At 38.4% G+C, this 19,306-nt stretch overlaps 1 protein-coding gene and 1 long non-coding RNA gene across 3 annotated transcripts in view; one reads left to right on the top strand and one right to left on the bottom strand.

The window, feature by feature from the left end:
• The window catches only part of LOC131720883 (uncharacterized), a 24,024-nt gene extending 12,290 nt beyond the window's left edge, over positions 1-11,734 (bottom strand). The window contains exons 1-2 of the long non-coding RNA XR_009319753.1: positions 11,612-11,734; positions 3,377-3,427 (exon numbers count right to left, since the gene is read on the bottom strand). This is a non-coding gene — a long non-coding RNA (uncharacterized LOC131720883). The remainder of the gene's footprint in view (positions 1-3,376; positions 3,428-11,611) is intronic.
• On the top strand, positions 8,464-19,306 carry LOC117401070 (tachykinin-3). Of its 2 annotated transcripts, none has more exons than XM_034001504.3 (7): positions 8,464-8,657; positions 9,304-9,429; positions 10,018-10,123; positions 14,611-14,637; positions 15,476-15,529; positions 15,938-16,013; positions 17,074-19,306. In XM_034001504.3, exons 2-7 carry the CDS (start codon positions 9,319-9,321, stop codon positions 17,090-17,092), a joined length of 393 nt encoding a protein of 130 aa, XP_033857395.3. In that variant the 5' UTR covers positions 8,464-8,657; positions 9,304-9,318; the 3' UTR covers positions 17,093-19,306. The 2 variants fall into 2 exon arrangements, with proteins under 2 accessions (XP_033857395.3, XP_033857396.3); XM_034001505.3 differs by having other exon boundaries at positions 8,465-8,657; positions 10,021-10,123.

Here is a 19,306-nt window from a genome sequence, read left to right as displayed (position 1 = left end):
GCATGTGTACAGCATTGATGTGAACATGGAACAGACCTGGAATTAACATGGAGTAAATAAATAACACTGTACGCATCCTTCTGTGTGAAGACCAGGGCTAACCACTAGGTCATTCTTCTCAGAAACTCTCCAGTACAACATTGTGTTATTTATATTAGAGAAGAAAGATATACCAAACTGCAAACAAAATGAAGTGGGTCACCATAGGGTCACCCTTGTTTCAGTCTTTCAAATGTAGTCCGTCTAATCTGGCGCATGGAATTGCAGTTCATTTAAAATGTTTGTGATATATCTACACCAATCTCCCTACTGGGAAACATACACATATAGTAGTGTCCTAGTTATTGTGCATGTTGACACCATGCAACAGTAATATTGACCCAACTGGAGGAATTGTATTATATGTTCTACTGTGAATACTGGGAAGGGCAATATTGACACTGTTCCTCTTTATTAACTAATGTACATAAAGAGCTTGTCAATGGAAACGATACCTGCTGTTTGCCTGACGCTGTTTCTTGTGAAGGACATGGGGCTATATGATGGGAATTTTGCATACGGACATAAGTGACATGTCTACAAAGGAAGCTGTTTCATCTTTAATAGAATGACCTAAAGGTTTATTTGCAGAAATGAACTTGTCCGTGGATGTCACTTAGCCAAAATACAATGATATAGACCCTTGTCATATATATATATATATATACTTTGTCAAGGGAAAGCATGTTTGAAAACAGTAGAGCTACTTTTGATGCCATGGTAACTGCACTCACTTATTTCTATTTAAATCTATCAATGTTTGTGATGTCATTTACTACATAGTTAATGATGTAATAATCTACTATTCCTTTCTATTTAAACCTTCAGGCATCGTGGTATTGAGTCTATTTATCCATTTATTTTCCTTTATTCTTCTATATTGTACGTTATCTAATTTAGTTTCTTCTAAAACTACAAATGATATGTTCAAGCGTTAAACTATTGGTTCATTTACTTTTTTTCTCATGTTTGAGAGGTGATTCTGTATTCTTTTATATAATGCTGTACCTGTCTCTCCTACATATTTTATTTTGTTACATTTTTGGCAAATACCATAAACAAGGTTGCTAGTTTTGCATGACGGGTTTCTTAAGACTTGAATATTTATTTTCTCTATCTGCAATTTCATTTTCTTTACAAATAGATTTGCATACTTTGCATGTGCTTTTATAGGTTTGATTGTCCTTTGTGGCGTCTATGATTTGTTTATGTGTACTGTGGACCAAAATGTTAGGTCACTGTGCATCCCTTCTAAAAGTCACTACTAGCACTATTTCACAATGCACTACAAAGTAGACTTGCACAATGTTGGCAGGCTGCATAGCAACGGATGGATTGTCAAAATGGCTCATCCTGACAAGTTAATACATTGTCAAACACAGCAGACCAGTCGGCAACTCAGAAGGTGAAAGTCCATTGTCCATCCTAGTAGTTAGTTCCCTTGATCTCTTTACACCTGCCAGTGTGGTATCGTTTATCATCACAGGAGCCAGACATGAGCTGCATTATAATCAGTCGGGGTTCTATTAAACACGTCATGATGATCTGTTCAAGTGAAGTCATTAATAGATGAAAGAATAGCAAAATAGCTTTAGTAATTATAATGATTACTATGATAAGCGTGATGGATTTCCAATTGCTTTTGGTTTCCCTTACCTGCTGCACTGTGGCGTTCCTACAGTCTCTCTCAAACCATTAATCCAAATCTCTTGCAATTAGAAACTCTGTGAACGTAATTGCATCTGCCGCGCAGCAATACACCTCTGTGCTGTCCCGGTTTTGAAATTAGATTTACAACTTCTTAAAACCTCTTTCTGTCTGCGAAAAGGAACTAGCAGGTTTTTTTTTTTTTTATCACACTGAAGATATTTGAATTGTTCGGTCCCCTTACATGAGGTTTAAAGAGTACATAAGGACCTACATTTCCCATCATCCTCCTGCTCACATATGTAACAGATGGATTTGCCAGTGAGCAGGAGGATGAAGGGAAATGTAGTTCTGAGAGGTCCATGCGGGTACATGTGAAGCCATCTTGAGGCATAGAATGAAATTTAAAAGTTTAAAAAAGTGGTCAAAATGTAAAGAAAAAAAATCCTTAATCAGGAGTCTGATGGCCGAGATGAGTTTTATTATCCTAGTAGAGGTTGCACAGGGGGAAGACTATAATGTCATTCATTATTTTTTTTAATGCCAACTACTCCATTTCTTAATTTGCTCCCTCCTAATTGTTAATGGAAGCTATTCTAATAAGCTTTTATATTTGTGATTGACACTTTGGAGCTTTAACACTGGCTCCTATTTTTTTCAATTGCATACAGTCATGAATCGCAATTTCAATGAGTGTGTTCATTATGAATATAACAAATACCGCACGCAGTAGCTGTGAAAAGTCAAACGCATCAGCATATTTCTGTAAATGAAAAGTTTGATAAATAAGGATCCTATTATAGAATAATATATCACAGTTATACCTGACAGGTTATAATGATTCATTGAGAACACTATAAAAAGCCAAAATAAAAAAAAATAAAAAAAGAGTTGATTCTTAACAGAAGCCTTTAAATGAAACTGGGTAGCTAGCTCCGTGAGGTTCTGAATAGAGCACCAGGGCAATGAATCAATCAATAAATGTTTCATTGAGGCATGTACAAAATAAAAACATGGTGATCAATAATCAATACCCTTAATATGTCCTGAGCCCGTAGTACCATCATATCTTTTCAGTTGCGCTGGTGCCATCGTTCCCTCTTGGTACAAAACCTTTGCATTGCCACTGTAGTGCCATGATAGGGGGGTTTAAACCCACATTGGGAGCACACTTGAGAACACTGTGCCCAAGCTCAGCTGCAAGGTAGGAGGATGTTTTCCAACTCAGGACACAGAGGAACAAGGAATTGATCAAGTGGGGTACAAATTACCCTGTGAAGAACAAGTGTATGCTCTGTGTCTGGAAAAACATTGTGACTCACGCCATGAAACTCACAGTGTTTAGATACTGTTAGGAAAACAGAGTGTCAGCAGAGTTCACAAAGCTCAGCTTCACACACACACAGTTAGGCAAGATATATAAGACAGGCACTCATTAGTGCGAGCAAGACAAACTACCTGAATCCTCTCCTGACAGAATGTGATGAAGGAGCTCATCACCCATAACACACCCCTATGAAAACCCTCAAAGACTTTGTAAAGACTGTTTGTTTTAAACAGAAAACTGGACTCATTTTGTCCTGTGTAAATGTTTGTTTACATATCTATAAGACTACATACTTTCTGACAAAGATGCTTAACTGAATAATGAAAATATAAAAGAAAAGTGAAAATAACTCACTGTACTTACCCGAGTGTGGAAGCATAGCTGTGGGAGCCGGAGAGACATCCTGGTGTAGAGCTGAACAATACAAATAAACCAAAACAAAAGTTATTATTTTGGTATTTTAAAAAAATGTATTATTGTTTTACTTTCAAATAAAAATGATGGCAGCCCAAATGCACAAAACTCTCTTACAACTTTACCAGTAAATACATATGTACTTTTAGCTTTACCTCAGAAAACATAACGTTTTTAAACAATAGGCCTTTTTATTTGAAAGTAAAACAATAATACATTTTTTTAAAATACCAAAATAATAACTTTTGTTTTGGTTTATTTGTATTGTTCAGCTCTACACCAGGATGTCTCTCCGGCTCCCACAGCTATGCTTCCACACTCGGGTAAGTACAGTGAGTTATTTTCACTTTTCTTTTATATTTTCATTATTCAGTTAAGCATCTTTGTCAGAAAGTATGTAGTCTTATAGATATGTAAACAAACATTTACACAGGACAAAATGAGTCCAGTTTTCTGTTTAAAACAAACAGTCTTTACAAAGTCTTTGAGGGTTTTCATAGGGCTGCACAGCACACAGGAATGTCCCCTAGAAAGTGTCCTGAGGGCATCAGAGGATTATTAAGGGTTAGGTTTAGGGTTAGGTATTGGGTTAGGGTTAGGTTTTAGGGCAGGGGTTGTTTAAGGTTAGGGTTGGGGTTGGGTTAGGGACAGGGTGGCTTGATTTCGTAGAGTTGCCCAGCTCTGGAAGTGAAAGGTGCGAGTAAATGGCAAATGCCCTTGAATCATCTGATGCCCTCGGGACACTTTTTAGCGAATATTCCTTTACGCTGCAGGGCGCGGTCGGGAGTCCCAAGTTATTAAAGGGCCTTCAGAAGTAAAATTAAAACTTCATTATTATAGAATGTTCCAGGGGGGAGGAGCCTATAAACCTCTCCTGGGAGTTCATTTGAGAGAGAGAGACTCTTAGTAGCTCTGAGGTTAAAGAGGGGGCATGAAGCTATTGTACCATTAGTCAGTAGAATATTACTCATATCCTGTTTGTGTTTGTAATTTTTTTTTCTTTTTGCTGTATGTAGTTTCACTGCAACGTACAGTCTGTTGTTCTCCTTCTTACCTCAGCGGCCCTTTTCACCTCTTGCCCCTTACTCAGACCATCTCCGCACCTGAGCTTTCTCTCAGAACATTAGGTAATTGATCACTATCTGATTTCTGTTTAACTAGGTGCCACATTGTTGTGTCTAGCGATAAGTTCTATGTGTTCTATGTGTGTAACTTTAGAATATAGGAATCAATAAATGGAAACATTTGCACACATCAAATTAGTTTCCTTATAATGTTAAACATTACTTTTTGAAAACAATTTCCGGAGCATTATACAGAAGCACAAAAAATAAAAGTTTTTGTGATTGCATTTGTACCGAGCTGGAGAATGACACAGGATGCCCTCTCCCTGTCACTGAATATCATGCTTTTTAAAGCCATGTAATAATGCCTGCCACTTCGCTGATCCACTGCCAGGGTAATAGAAACATCCAGCCGCTGTAGACATCCTCACAGCTTTATTAGAATAAGCCATTACTATCTGCATCCCAAAAAGGATCCCCTCTTGATGCTGACTCTGTTACCCTTGACTACAAACTCAGACATCTTGACATGCTGTGCTCTGTGACCTAGCCAGCATACCAGACATAATCCCATTGTGCTGGCCACTTCAGTATTGAATCTGTGCAAAATGCTGGACCACATTTCTAAGTTTATTAATTGAGTTTGTTACATAATGCAAGACTGTAGAGATGTACAAATACATCCTGCTTTGGCATACAGACATGCAGTGCAATCAGATTAACATTATCATAGAAGCTTGCTGTAGACAATCTGCCCCTTTTATTGTGAAACATATACACTACAAAACCAGTAACCTTTTGCACTATAAAAGAAATAAAGCTGTCAATGTTACAAAACTAAAACCAAACCTACTTTTGCATTAATCAAATGATTGTCAAAGACATGCTTGTCAGATGTAGATGTCATCGGTTGGGTTTGTAGGGTGAGGGTGTTTTCAATGTAATGTATTCATTACTCATTCCAAGTCTTTTCCAAGTGCGCATACATGGTGTACCCATGCAATCTCATGCACAGTAATGTTGCAGTACACCATAAAAAAATGCAACAACATTCTAATTATTTAATCCTGAAGTTTTGGAAAATGAATGGAATCGAATGTTCGGGTGCTGCTGTGTAGCACTGACCATAATGTTTCTATAATGGCCATTACCTGTATTATGGCGAACCTATATCTGATGGCTGCCCTTGGTGTCTTGAACAAATGGAGACTTTCCAGACCAAGGTAAAGTGCGAGAGATTCATGATCAGACACCACAGGGTGTATTTTAGTTATTTAAACCACAGTGTTTAATATGAATAAAGAGGTCCACTGTATTTTGTCTGCTATGGGGGGGGGGCAACTCTGGCAGGATTAATGCAGAGTGACAGGCTGCTGGTATTAAGATCTGCCACTATACTGTTCAGATCTAAGACTCTAATACATTTCTCCAAGATATTGAGGTTTTTAGATTCAGAAGTAGGTCGCCAGTTCAACTGATGTCACCTCTATTTAGAGATCGTTTAAGAGCTGGGAAGCAATTCTCTTTCTTTTACAAAATGCATAAATATTCCTGCCAGTCATGTTTTCAGTTTCCCGGCACCGAATAATTCACAAAACAAGCTTTAAGCAAACAAATCCGGCTGTTCCTTTGGGGTGTTGCAATTTCTGATTGTTTTCCTAACCTCTATAGTATTGCTTCCTATGTATGTAATGATAGCTTTCACATTTGTGTTGCTTCCACTTAACTCTCCCCAAGAGCCAACTTCTAAAGTGACACAATGCAATCGGCGAGATAGTCAAACCATTTACTCCAAATGGTCATTTGCGCGCTTCTTTCAGAAAAGGCAAAACGCCACCAATTAAGCTGTCAAACGAGGAAAAAAAGAGTAATTTAATATTGGCTCTGAAGTAGTTATTTATTTATTTATTTATTTATTGGAATAGTACGTGGTTTTGCTTTCAGATTTGGAGTAAATAGATTTGAGAATTTAAAAAAAAATTAACAATATGATCTGTACTGTTAAAAAAAAACACAATATAATAATTTAATGTTAACAGTTGTAACCCTGTAAGCCCATTTCGGTAGCACGTGCTTAGTCACCCCTCCATATGATTATAATTTTTTAGAATCCAGCCTCACAAGCCAAAATTATTATTATTATTTATTTCTTAGCAGACGCCCTTATCCAGGGTGACTTACAATTGTTACAAGTTACCACATTATTTTTACATACAATTACCCATTTATACAGTTGGGTTTTTACTGGAGCAATCTAGGTAAAGTACCTTGCTCAAGGGTACAGCAGCAGTGTCCCCCACCTGGGATTGAACCCACGACCCTCCGGTCAAGAGTCCAGAGCCCTAACCACTACTCCACACTGCTGCTCCGAAATCGTTCATATGCAGTCCATTATATGTACAGGAAACGGAATCTAGTTACATAAATACAGATTCAAATACAGTATTGTAGTTTAACGTATTCAATATCCATGGTTAAGAGCTTAACATTTAGCACGGACATGTGGTCCGGAGTAACCTGATGATAAAAGCAGTGCTTCCATGTTTCATGTTGAGCTGGAGACTTTAATTGGCTATCTGGCAAATTCCTATGTGGATTCTGACAGCCCTAATTGGCACTATCCGTTTTCAACTTCAAGTTTAATTGAGGCTTATTAAGACTGAATGCTGCATAGACTTCTCCCACACTCCCAATCTGCAGCTGTTATCCACAGAAATCGCACAGGAAGTTAATCTGTGTTGCACAGGCACAGTGTGGGGTTCAGTGCACGGTGCAACACTAATATGCTTCCCCACAGTCAGCTCTGTATGACGTGGTTGGATGAGCACGGAGACTAACCTCTTTCTGGATTATGTTCGTATCTTCGTTTTACTTATGTATCAATTGATTTTATTTAAATTTGATGAATGTGTCTGACCGGCTTTCCCTCGATAAGTAGCGGGTCCTCACCCCTTGTTTGTTTTGCTTATGAATAAATACATTTATTATTAACGTTCAATCCAATGTGTTGAATGTGCAGTACGCCTTTCCCGCCATATGCACGGGCTCACTAACAAACGAATGCCAGTCTTGTATCGCAGCGCTCTGCCAAGATTATTCCAGCACCACGGAGAGAGGCATGGAGAGCGCGGGCTATTCATGGTAATACACCGGGACTGTAGTATAATTACTGTAGACTGATATCTCAATGGTATATATTTACTGTTAGTTTGCCTGGTAATGTGGCTCGCAGTAATGTGGCTGCTAAGTTTTCAGTGGTGCCTATCCAGCACCAAGCCCCAGTATAATCAAGCAAAACAGGATGACGTTTATTATAGAGATTCCCTCTTTCTGGCTGTAATGCGATCTAATACAATAGGGTCCCGAGAGTTCAGTAAGGGAATGGTGTCAAATCCGAATAGACTCTCATTAAAGGAGGTTTTAGTAATACAGTTTATAAAGCAACTGCTTTATTTTCAACTGACCCTTTGTGCAAATAAACATATTGAGGAGAGCAAGGACATCGGCATTCACAATGCAGGATATAAGTTCCTTCAATAGACTCAATGGACACACGTCTTGTCAAAAAGTCAAAAGGTATTTGTTTAAATAAACAAAGAAAACTAATTACATGAGTTCTTTCAATTGTGCTCAAATCATGAGCAAAATACGCGGCCCACGCTACCCTGAGCAAAGCCAATCTGACTCTGACCTAACCTTTTTGGGATCCATACAACACATCAAAGTCATATAACTAATAAGAATGGATTCCATTCCCGGTCGTGCGTCAGAATTGTGTACCATTGATGCAATTGAGAACAGTCGGCACAGCGTTGAGTAAATCAAGACTTCAATTGGATAGAAAAAAACCCCAATCAGCCCAAATGACCACTATCTAGCTCATTCCATTATCTGCAAGCCACACCCACCGAGCTTCTTCTGATTGGATAATCCTGGACCCCCGCCACAACACTGCCCTCATTAAGCAGCCCGGTAAACATGCCCTGTGCAGACCGTATGCAAGATTTCAAACCGAGATCCACAACGAGATAGCCGGGGAACCAAAAAAGGCGCAAAGAAGAGAGGACCGGAGTTTTAGACTTTGCCACACACAAAAAGGAACCCTAATCTCCCCAAACGCACCAGCATCAACCGAGAAAGACATCCAAACGCGTCTTTTTAAAAAGGTAAGCAGTCTTAAATAGACGTTTGTAAATACTTATAAATAGCACGGATCGGTGAATAATGTATGTTCTAGATGTGTATTGTGTAGTCTTTTTCAATAGAGTAAGCTACTATAAAGTATTTTATAGCATCATTTGTAGATATTTTTTTTAAAAGAATACTAAGTTTTAACAATGACTCTTCCTGTGTTTTGAGTGTCAGTGAATTATATTGCCAGCGGTACAAGAAAGAGAAACACTGTTTCCATTAATGCCTCCGTGCTTGTTCTGTACTGTTAACTAGGAAACAGGTCTAAGAGCACACGCTCCAATGGGATTACACTGAGATTGTCCGTGAATTGTTTAATAGCAGTTACTGTTTTGATTACAATGCGTTTTTTAAAGTCAACAAACGGATCCTTTAAGAAAGCCGGTAAGGTTTTGGTTTGCAAATCCCTTAAACGCAGTAACAGGAGAAAATCTACCCACGCCAGCCGTTATGAATGTTCTTCTTACAAACTCTACTGCCGGTAAAGAGCCCCCAAAAGACGGCTAAAGAGAGAGACTTATAATCAGTTATATATTAGTGTAGTTATACAATCGTCTGCTTTAGTAATAATCCGACTGGTATAGCATCTGCACTAGATCTTCCGCTCTTTCTCCTTGACAGGTTGGCACAGACAAGATGAAAAGTTTCTTCGTGTTGGCAATACTGTCGTTTCTAATGATGGTGAGATCGTGCCACTCAAGTTGCGAGGAGATACAGGAACCAAGTGGCAGCGATTTACAAATAAAGGTAAAACGCGATGCAATCTTCCACAACTACACTCAGTGCTAAAACATGCGTAAAACAAAAACAATATTACTCTGATGGGCAATATTCTTCTTTAAAAAAAAAAAATCATTGGGTTGCTTTAATTTTAATTGAATAGTATGTGTTATATGGTGTTTTATTAGGTTTATTTTTTCATGATAAGTTTACGTTTAAAGTTTGTGCGAAAATAATTTTAGATTTATAAACGTTTGTGTTTTTTTTTGTTTTGTTTTTAATGTAAAATTAAAACATTCCGTATCACGTGGTCTATAAAATGTCAGAATTCTACCTGGATCTAATAGAATTATATTGTTAAAGACTACAACGTCACAAAGCAATATAATTTTTATTAAAATGCTTAATTGTACAAAAACAGCGTTGCGTGTTTAATGTTACCCTTTAATGTTAGAGCGTGTGAACTACGGCATCTGCTCATTTTGGTCGTTAGCAAACACAGTCCTTTCTCGGTTTGTACACATTCGAGTAGTGTGATACAGTAGATACGTTTTTTTTTTAGTTCTATAATGTCTAGAACAACATAGACCATTATGTGTTTTCAATTTGCCCCAGCAGGATAGTTCGAGCGTAAACACTCTACCCCGCTCCTTCCTGAAGCGGTTCTATGACGGGATGAATTATGACGGCTTCGTCGGACTCATGGGCAAAAGAACCGCCGGTAAGCTGCATGTCTTTGGTTACACAGACCAACCCGCGCCCATTCCCGTTTCAGAAGTAGCATTTTAAAAGAACGATTTCAATTCCAACAGTTCCAAACCAGCGACATAACTTCTGAGCTACACTAGTCTCTCCTGCCTACTCCCAGCTGGAGACTTTGACAATATTTATGTGTGTGTTTGTTTTATATAAATTAAATAACCATTAACGTGCATTCCAATGTGATCAATTTACAATACGCGTTTCAACAGATAAGTATGAACACACTAGCAAAAGCTAATTCCAACGGTGTGTCGCAGCGCTCCGCCAAGTTTTCAGCACCACGGACAGGGGCTCACGATGCACTGGGGCTGAACTGGGCGATGTTAAAAGCTCAGTGATACACACGTACTGCTGCTCAGTAAATTGTGTTCTTTCTTTTTCCAGAGACGGGACCCATTTACATCTATCCCTTTATTGTACTGAAATAGTTCTACTTGAATGTCCTATTCGCTCCTAAAAAAAGAAAGATGTTGCGAATGGGACATTGCTTTTAATCTCTGTTCTGTTTAAACCTATTCCGAGGTCCTGATAACGCAAATCTATTCTCTCAAGTATGTCCTCCGGTAATGTAAACGGATGTGATGAGCTAAGGAGACAAATCAGCCTCGTATTGTTAGTGCTCAGGGCGTACTGAGCTGTACACACAGCCCCTCTCTGTATGCAATTACATGGAGCCCTTCACGGGTAATATCATTAGTAATTGTTATATTTTATTTGTCTCTTAGTTATTACTTTAGAGCTATGTTTTGTTATGAACTTTTCTTCCCCGTGGCCGTGTAAGAATCATTCGAAGGCACAGCAGCGAATGAATTTCATGACTTTTCTATGAAGATAAAATACGCATCGAGATTCATGATGGATTTATGTGGAACATTACTCACAGCTAGCCCGCTGGCGACTCGTCCATTATTAAAACGTGAGCTCAGAATAAATTATGTAAAGAACGAGATGAAGGAGTGACGTCACCAAAACCTTAACCCTTTCAACACCGCAGACCTACAGTACATACCTAAGAAAGAGAACTCCCACTCATATCAACAGCCCAGTAAACTAACCTACGAACTCTACTTTCAAAAGTTGTTCTGATGTATACATTATATTTAATTTAATTAGAAATAAGTGCGTGTAGTTTCCACGTCATCAAACGCCTATAGGTACCTCCACTGTTTGTTTTCAAACACACTTTCCCTTCACAAAGGTATGTAAACATCCCGAAAGGATTGGAACCATACATTCCAAATGTGTACAGATACTAATGTTATGCAATATCTTTTTTTATTCTTCCATACAATGTGTAGCCCCTCCTCCCTATCTGAATCGATTGCATTGATTATATATTTAAGGCAGGAATCTGGACTTTCAGTTAGAAAAAGACATGATCAAAAACATTCCTCTTCAGCCTTACAGCTTTTCAGTGTTGCCGAGTTAAAAACCTAAACACACTTACCACATATGTCTCTCTTCTGATTTTCCACCTGGGATGTATTCTGATCTCAGAAATTTGCCTCATAGTTCTGTGTTAAAAGAAATGTATTTAGGAAGGCGTGATGTCACCCGAAATGAACCTGTAGGCTTGTCATTTCATACGTCACGGCCCCTATCATATTTCTTCCTGTAATCTCATTCTAGATAGTACACAATGCTGAACTAGAAGTTAGAATCACAGTGCCCATCACTTAATACAAGTATGAAGCGCCTTTCTTGTGAAAACCTTCCTAAGAATTGCATTCTCTTAATAACCGTGGCTATGGATACGTATCTGCTGTGCCCTACACACTATAATGCAATTAAGTCATGTTTGTCAACTACCTTCTTCCTCAGCCTTGTTGACAGTCCCGTCTGTTTATATTAGCGGATGGCAGTAGGGACACAAGCTCAAACTGCTGCAAATGTAGCAGCTGGGGGTTATATAATATATTATTATTATTATTAATAAACATTATTGCACTGTTGAGCGATGTGAAAGTTTTTGTCTTAAACATTTATGAAACGCCATTAAAATGATAACATTTTGACGCTATCTGTATTTGATTGCTTTCCAAAAAAAGAAAAGAAAAAAAATCCTATAAAGGGTAATGGGTTATTTGGAGCCATTCGACACATTTCTGATTTGCAGAAAATGTTGCTTTTTCGTTTTGTGGGGTCCCTTGGGTGTCAGTGTAAATTTGGTTGCACAGTCCAGGGAGCTGTGCGTGAGAGGAAGCCAGCAGTGTTTGCTGCCGGTTTAAGCCATTCAGTTATTAAGGGGGTGTCATTAAACTTGATAGATTTTTCTGCAGCATCACTCGCACAATACCCCAGAGTCAATACCAGACATATTAAGTGCTTGTGCAGTGTCGTTGTAAGGGATAGTGTGAAGGAGCTGTGAAAGTCGAATGTAAGCTTGTGTGCTTGGAGAATGAGAACAAGAACCCTTACATGATTTATAAATGCGACTAAAGAACACATAACATGATATCATCTTAGAAATAAAAGAAACTCTATTGAACGACAACATGTTGAAGTTGTTTTCAATGTTTCTTGTTATACTAACAGGATATCCATGCACGTATATCTTCCTAACACAATGAGACATCGTTTATACACCTTTAATACCTGCTCGCCTGAGGGTTTTGTACGTTAATCTTTCCAAACACATAGGCATTCTGACACTGGGACGCGGATTATCTCCTGTAAGTAAACGTGTGCTGTAACAAGATCTGACACTTTATGATTTCTCCCTAATTGGAAGTTTTGTCTCTCCGTGTGGATAGATACGTTTCCAGATCCAATTAAATCTTCTCCCGGTATACATCTTTATAGATCATTCCAGACAGCTGTTATTACATTGGAGCTGGGGGGTTCAGCTATTAAAGTATTAAAGAAAATATTCATATTGAAAGCAATCCACATAGCTAATTCCTTTGGAACAGTAATAGCTCTCATACAGATTATTATATCATATTATTTATTGTTAGCAAAAGAGATGCAGCTCTATTTTCATATATGTATAGAGAGAGAGAGAGAGACAGAGAGAGAGAGAGAGAGAGAGAGAGGCTAGCATCAAAGCGGGTTTGAAAATGAACCTGAAGAAGACTCAAGTCATGTTCAATAAACATGACTTGAGTCTTCCACAGGCAATTGAAGTCAGTGGGATCAACCTTGAAGAAGTCAATAACTACGTATACTTAGGACAGTTCGTTTTGGCAACGGAGAACCAAATGTGTGAAATCAACAGAAGAGCAAAAAATGGGCTGGAGAGACTTTGGAAGATTAAGCATGGTTCTGAAAGGGAAACTACCCTTATGCCTCAAGAGGAAAGTCTTCGACCAATGCGTGCTGCCAGTGCTAACTTACGGATGCGAGACCTGGACCCTCAATGCAAAAATGACTCAAATTACAAACGACTCAACGGAGTATGGAAAGATACATGCTGGGAATAACAAGAAGAGACCAGAAAAGGATAAGAGCGCAAACAAAAGTATGCAATGTTATTATAAGAACGAAATGGCAGTGTGGGCCGGACATGTAGCAAGAAGAACAGACCATCGTTGGACCAAGGAGATACTAGACTGGATCCCAAGAGATATAAAGAGACCAAGAAGAAGACCTCCAGGAAGATGGCAAGATGAAATTAGGAAACACGCTGGAGCAACGTGGATGAGAGACGCAGCAGACAGGCTTGAGTGGAAGAATCTCAGGGAGGCCTTCATCCAGCAGTGGATATATATACACTTGTCAGGATGAGCCATTTTGACAATTCATCTGTTGCTATGCAGCCTGCCAACATTGTGCAAGTCTACCTAGTACTGTGCAAGGTTAGAAAGCAGGGATCTATCTATATTTATATCTAAATCTATATCTATATCAATATAGTAGTGTGCAAATTTCTTAGAACACCTCAATTGTCATTTATAGCCTTTATATACCTACCTGCAATTTTCAGTCAGTAAGCAGTTATATAGAAACAATAGGCACTCATGTGTGAAAATGTTAGATCGCTTTCTGCTTTAATTAAGCATCTTAAACAACTTCTAAAAAGTCTCCTGCATTTTACCATGTGTGGCTGCGTGATCCTTTTCTCTTCCTATTTTAATTGGATTGCATGTGTGGTCTATTAAAGTCATCAACTAAATTCGACAATCACTAATTTACCTATTTTGACCGTTTTCAGTGGTTTGATTTCATACCCCCTAGCTATAGCTTTAGACAGCCTTTAATCAAAGCTAAAAGAAAAACAAATTACATACAATCTAGTTGAACTTGTACAGATATTGCATGCTGCATCATGAATTGATTTTCTTTTTGTCAATCACAATTAATCACACAAGTGCATAATTCTTGTATTCACAAACATTTTTCATATGGCTTACTTCTGATTCATTATTGTCCTGCAGGTTTTTATTTTTAAGATAACTGTGTGCCGAGCAGATCAGAAATTAACAGCAATTTGTTTTGTTGTTTCAGGGTCAAATGAACTGCCACCTCAGAAAAGTAAGTGGCTCCTAACCAGAGTGCTGCATGCATTCACTTTGTCTCACTGCTGAGAATTGTGTGGAACCACGCTGAGAACATATTGCCTGCTGTATTGCTTTGTTAACTCTATTCTGTTGATTCAAAGTGTGATACCAGGGGCTCTATAAGCACAAGGGCAAAGAAAAGGAATAAAACCATTTTGATTGTATATAACTATTAAGAATCAACTTCGGTACAGCTAGAAACACACACGTTTGCAGTGTGAGTGTCTCCTTGCTAGTTTCACGCTGTTAAAATAGTCTTATTCCTGAGGCGCAATTGCAATAAGACTCACTTGAGTTTGTTACCTATAAGCTGCACCTAATCGAGCCCATAATCAAACCTGGAAAAGCTCAAACCGCTGTGCAATGTGATTTCTATTTCCATCTCTGTACCTCAATTGCCAATTAGGCATGATTCTCTTGGCACGTGCAGCAGTAGGAGGTTATAACGATCAAGCTCCATTCTAGCTCAAGATGCAAAACAGGTGTTAAACTAAACTTTTTTTTTTTTTTTAATACTGGTAGTATTTTATTGGCAACTCCTGACAAGGTAACCATTGTCTTTAATGCAAGCAGCTCTACAGGGTGTTCAATGCCACCTGTGCAAGTGTGTGTTGCTTTGTAAGTAAGCTTCAAAAATTGGAAGAGTTTATGTTGCCTAGAATCTGATCTTTCCTCTTCCAGTCACAGAATACAAGAGCTTCAAACACGTTTTTAAGTTTTCAGATACTTGCTTTTGGTACACGTTGGCTTCGTCTTGTGCTTAATTTATAGAAAAAATACACGCAGTAATGAAACCTCTTTGTGTTTCACAGGAGATATGCATGATTTCTTTGTTGGACTTATGGGAAGAAGAAACACAGAGAACGGTGAGTTTTGTGTTGAGATTTTTTGTTTTCTGTGCGTTTTGAACTGCTGGAGAGAGCTGACAGTTACATAAAAGGGGGTTAGATTTTATAAGCATGTTTATTATCAGAAGGTGCAGCACTGTAGAGCATTCCTCTACTGCATGTTGGTCTGCACATAGTACAGTCCCCCGTCCCCCGTCCCCTGTCCCCTAAGCTTTCTTTACTGGACAGTCTAATTATTAGAAACAGAAACTGAATAATAAGAGGAAATCGCAAACCTTGGCAACAATACCTTAAAAGCAAATTGTAAAAGTGTGCCCTCTAGTGGAATTTCAGTGAAATCCCACCAAGGCTAAGTGTTAACGTATTTTTAAATACTGTATTACAGCAGACTGAAGGATCACTCTTGTCTTTATTGTTTAATACCAGGCAATCCAGTCCCGTTGAAAAAGGAAACTTTCCCAGAATCAAGAGGAACCATCTTTCCTAATAAGTGTAAAATGAGGTAAGTGTGTGCTGGAATAATGCAGAGGATCCAATACAGTACAGACAGCATATGTGTGGCTGCTTATTCAATGGACGTCGCTCCTTTCTCTTGGGTTTAGTGGCTAGGGAAGGCGTCCCAATTGATTGTATTTTGCTATATATTATTTGGCCACCAGAGGGCAGCGTATTCCCTGGCTTTTCTTTCTTACAAGCGTTTCATTGTTGTTGAAAAATACTTTTAACTGAAAGGCTTGTCTTATTATTATTATTATTATTATTATTATTATTATATTATTATTTTGTGAATTTCGTTTAGTATTTCTTCTCGCAGAATTGCTGACAGTAATAACAACATTTAGAAATATTCAAATAAATCTACTAAATTCAACGACAACGTTTTGACTAAAAAGTATTTTTCAACGTCTGAAAGTGAAAACGTTTGTCATTGCAGCGAAGGAAACAAGACTATCAGTTTCACCCATTCCAGGTTTTAATACAAGCTAGATTAACCACAGTGTTATGGGTACTGTAACAAGCTCTTATTAAAACACATAGTAAAACCAAGCGCAGATCAAACTGCAATGCAATGGGAGTCTTATTTTCACCATTTCAGTATTTCTGAATATGACATTATTCGTCTCACAATAAAATTAATTTTATAATACAATTCATTAATGATAACTTCCAAGGCTCACCATGATGTTTGGGTTTCACTCTAAAATGTAATTCCTTGAAGTCTTGTTTGTAAATAAAGAGGTAGTTTAACCCCTTGCGGTACACAGGAAATTGAGCGGTTGTTCAAACGGTTTCTTCTCAAAACACATCTGCGAGCGACACAAGCATCACGAGGAGGACACTGAAGATTTGGATGCCAGGATCCAACCCGTCAGTACATTTTAAACCCTGTTTTGTGCATTGCAAAAGATAAGAAAGTTAGCATCGTTTTATCTGTGGGATACACGCGTCTCTTGTACCTCAAAGTGTTAGACTGTTCCTGCCGACACAGCAGCGCACGCTGCAGAGATATGAAATGGACGGTTCACAGGCTAATGAGTTAACATTCGTTTTGTCTTTTTCAGGTTTCGTCGCTTCGTGTAGTGCCGAAGTCCCGATCTCATCAGCCAAAGCGCATCATGTTTTCAAATATGAACAATTATTATTTTGTATACAGGAGAGCCCATGTTTCTTGTAAAGGAAAAGTGAAATACACACACACATTCTGTTCCATTGAAACGCTATTGTAAAAATTATCTGGGCAGTACAGATTATTTCAGTACATAGATACCCGGCTTTGCGTTGGCTGTTTTATTTAATGGTGTAAAACATAATTTTTGATTTAAAAAAAAAAAGTTCAATAATAATAATAATAACAACACGTGTTTTATAAATAAAAGTGAGTACTGCATTTCTTTTTTTTTTCTTTAAACATTTAAATACACTGCAAGAAAAAAGGCTTGGATATGTTACCACGTTGTTGTAGCTCAGAGGCTCTACAGTACAGGCGAACAAAATTAAACAGCGAAGGGCAACAACAGGTAAGACCATTTAGGGCGAAACCAGAAACCCTTGTGTTGTGGGACCGACAGATTTGGTTCACCTGTCCAATTCTAAGGGTTCTGGTCCCCGTTCCATTTTCAGGGATAACGGCGAGTTGTGGAGCACCAGGGCGTTCAGGTGTGATCCGGTTCAGCTTGGTTCAGGTGTGGTCGGCTCTTGGAGACTACAGCCTGTGCCGAAGTTAGTTAATCGCATTACTGTTTGAAACAGGGCGGCCCATGGTGTGATTAACAGCAAATCTGCTTATCCACTTACACGGGATTAAGATTTACTGTGCGGTCACAACCCTTCCATGAGCTCCCTGCTCAAATTACAAAACAGCACAAAGCCAACTGGCAATTCTGCACCCAGCTGTACTGATGGGATATGAATCCATTAAAGAGACCCCTATTATAAAGCTTTAACCCAGTCTGGTAAAGAAATCAACAGCAGTCTCTCAACTACACCACTCTGTACCTAGATACATAGAGAACCGCTGACCGCATCCTGATAAAACTTGAAGAGGCCATGAATTCGCTCAAGTGGTTGCGTCTGGCCGTCTGCCTTTACATATGTATGTATGTCACATTTACAATCCAATTGTCTGAGAACTTGGTTAGAACATAGGGACAGATGAAGGGGCGTGTGTCGCAGTATTTCACACTTTCTTGTTTTTACATACGTGTAGGTGTTGGTGATCTACTTCATTGACGACACAGGGGTGCGTGTTACTAAATATGCCTGTGTATTTATTCTAAACCACTTTTAAATAAGCCTTCTTTGTGAAACCACCAAGATATCCGAAGCCCGGATCTACAAGGCAAAGCTAATTAAGACAGCTGCTGCTTAGCTTCACCCGATCTTTCAAAAGCACTGCAGGGACCGGCGATGCACTTGGACTGGGGACTGAAGAAAGCTCTGGAAAACAAACCACAAGTGCTGAATAAAAACACATTTAGCGCCTGGGTGGCCACACACATTATAATTCAATGTAACACTATTTCTTTGGTGATCAACTGTTACTGGTAACGCTTCACGCCTTGCTTAGTAGCGGTCTGTTTTGATTTTGAACCCGCGACACAAACACACACAAAAACACAGAGCCATGATTGGTTCGTTTGCTGGAACCCACCAGATGGGTCATTTTAATCTCAAGTAGAAACCTTGTGTTCCGTCAGTTACTCACAGTACAATGTTCAATACATACAGAGGACCGAATGGCTTCATGCCTTTAGTACTGTACCTACCGCACTTCAGAAACTTGTGTTGGCCTGCAGCAAACCAACCCACTTTAAAACTGGCCTTGATATATACTGTGTTGGTACACATTAGCGAAATGTTTAACTTGAAATAAATGCTTGTGATTTAAAAAGAAAACAGCATCATTATTTTAAAAGTGACTTGCCTTTTAAAGGCGTCATACTTTGAATAATTATCGAATAGTTCTTTAAAAGACATTCTCCATCACAGAATACATTACTAACGTGTTATTTCTGTGTAAGTATAATCATTATTGCACTTTATATCTGAGTCTTCAACCAGGAGGTGCTCCGTGGAGCAATGCTTAGATCATATTCAATATACACTTAAATACTATAGAGTGAACAAACTGTAAAATGCAATGCGGAGACCATCTTTAGCATTGATATTGCACATTAAGTTGTTTGGTTTATTTTTTTAAGAACTTAATTTTCAATTTTTGTTATCTTTAAGATAACGTATTAAGTTTTTTTTTTTAAATAAAAAAATGGTAAGATTTTGGTATAAAAACTACAT

This window comes from Acipenser ruthenus, chromosome 45, assembly GCF_902713425.1.
Source record: "Acipenser ruthenus chromosome 45, fAciRut3.2 maternal haplotype, whole genome shotgun sequence".
In the NCBI taxonomy this organism is placed as follows: domain Eukaryota; kingdom Metazoa; phylum Chordata; class Actinopteri; order Acipenseriformes; family Acipenseridae; genus Acipenser; species Acipenser ruthenus.
Note: the sequence above shows the minus strand (reverse complement) of the source record. Positions and strands in the feature narration are given on the sequence as shown.

What these genes read in the sequence shown, in the direction of transcription:
- LOC117401070 (XM_034001504.3), top strand. Translation starts at nt 9,319, where the DNA reads ATGAAAAGTTTCTTCGTGTTGGCAATACTGTCGTTTCTAATGATGGTG. An exon ending in GCAGCGATTTACAAATAAAG is followed by an intron (nt 9,430 to 10,017) that starts GTAAAACGCGAT and finishes AATTTGCCCCAG; the next exon opens with CAGGATAGTTCGAGCGTAAA. An exon ending in TGAACTGCCACCTCAGAAAA is followed by an intron (nt 14,638 to 15,475) that starts GTAAGTGGCTCC and finishes TGTGTTTCACAG; the next exon opens with GAGATATGCATGATTTCTTT.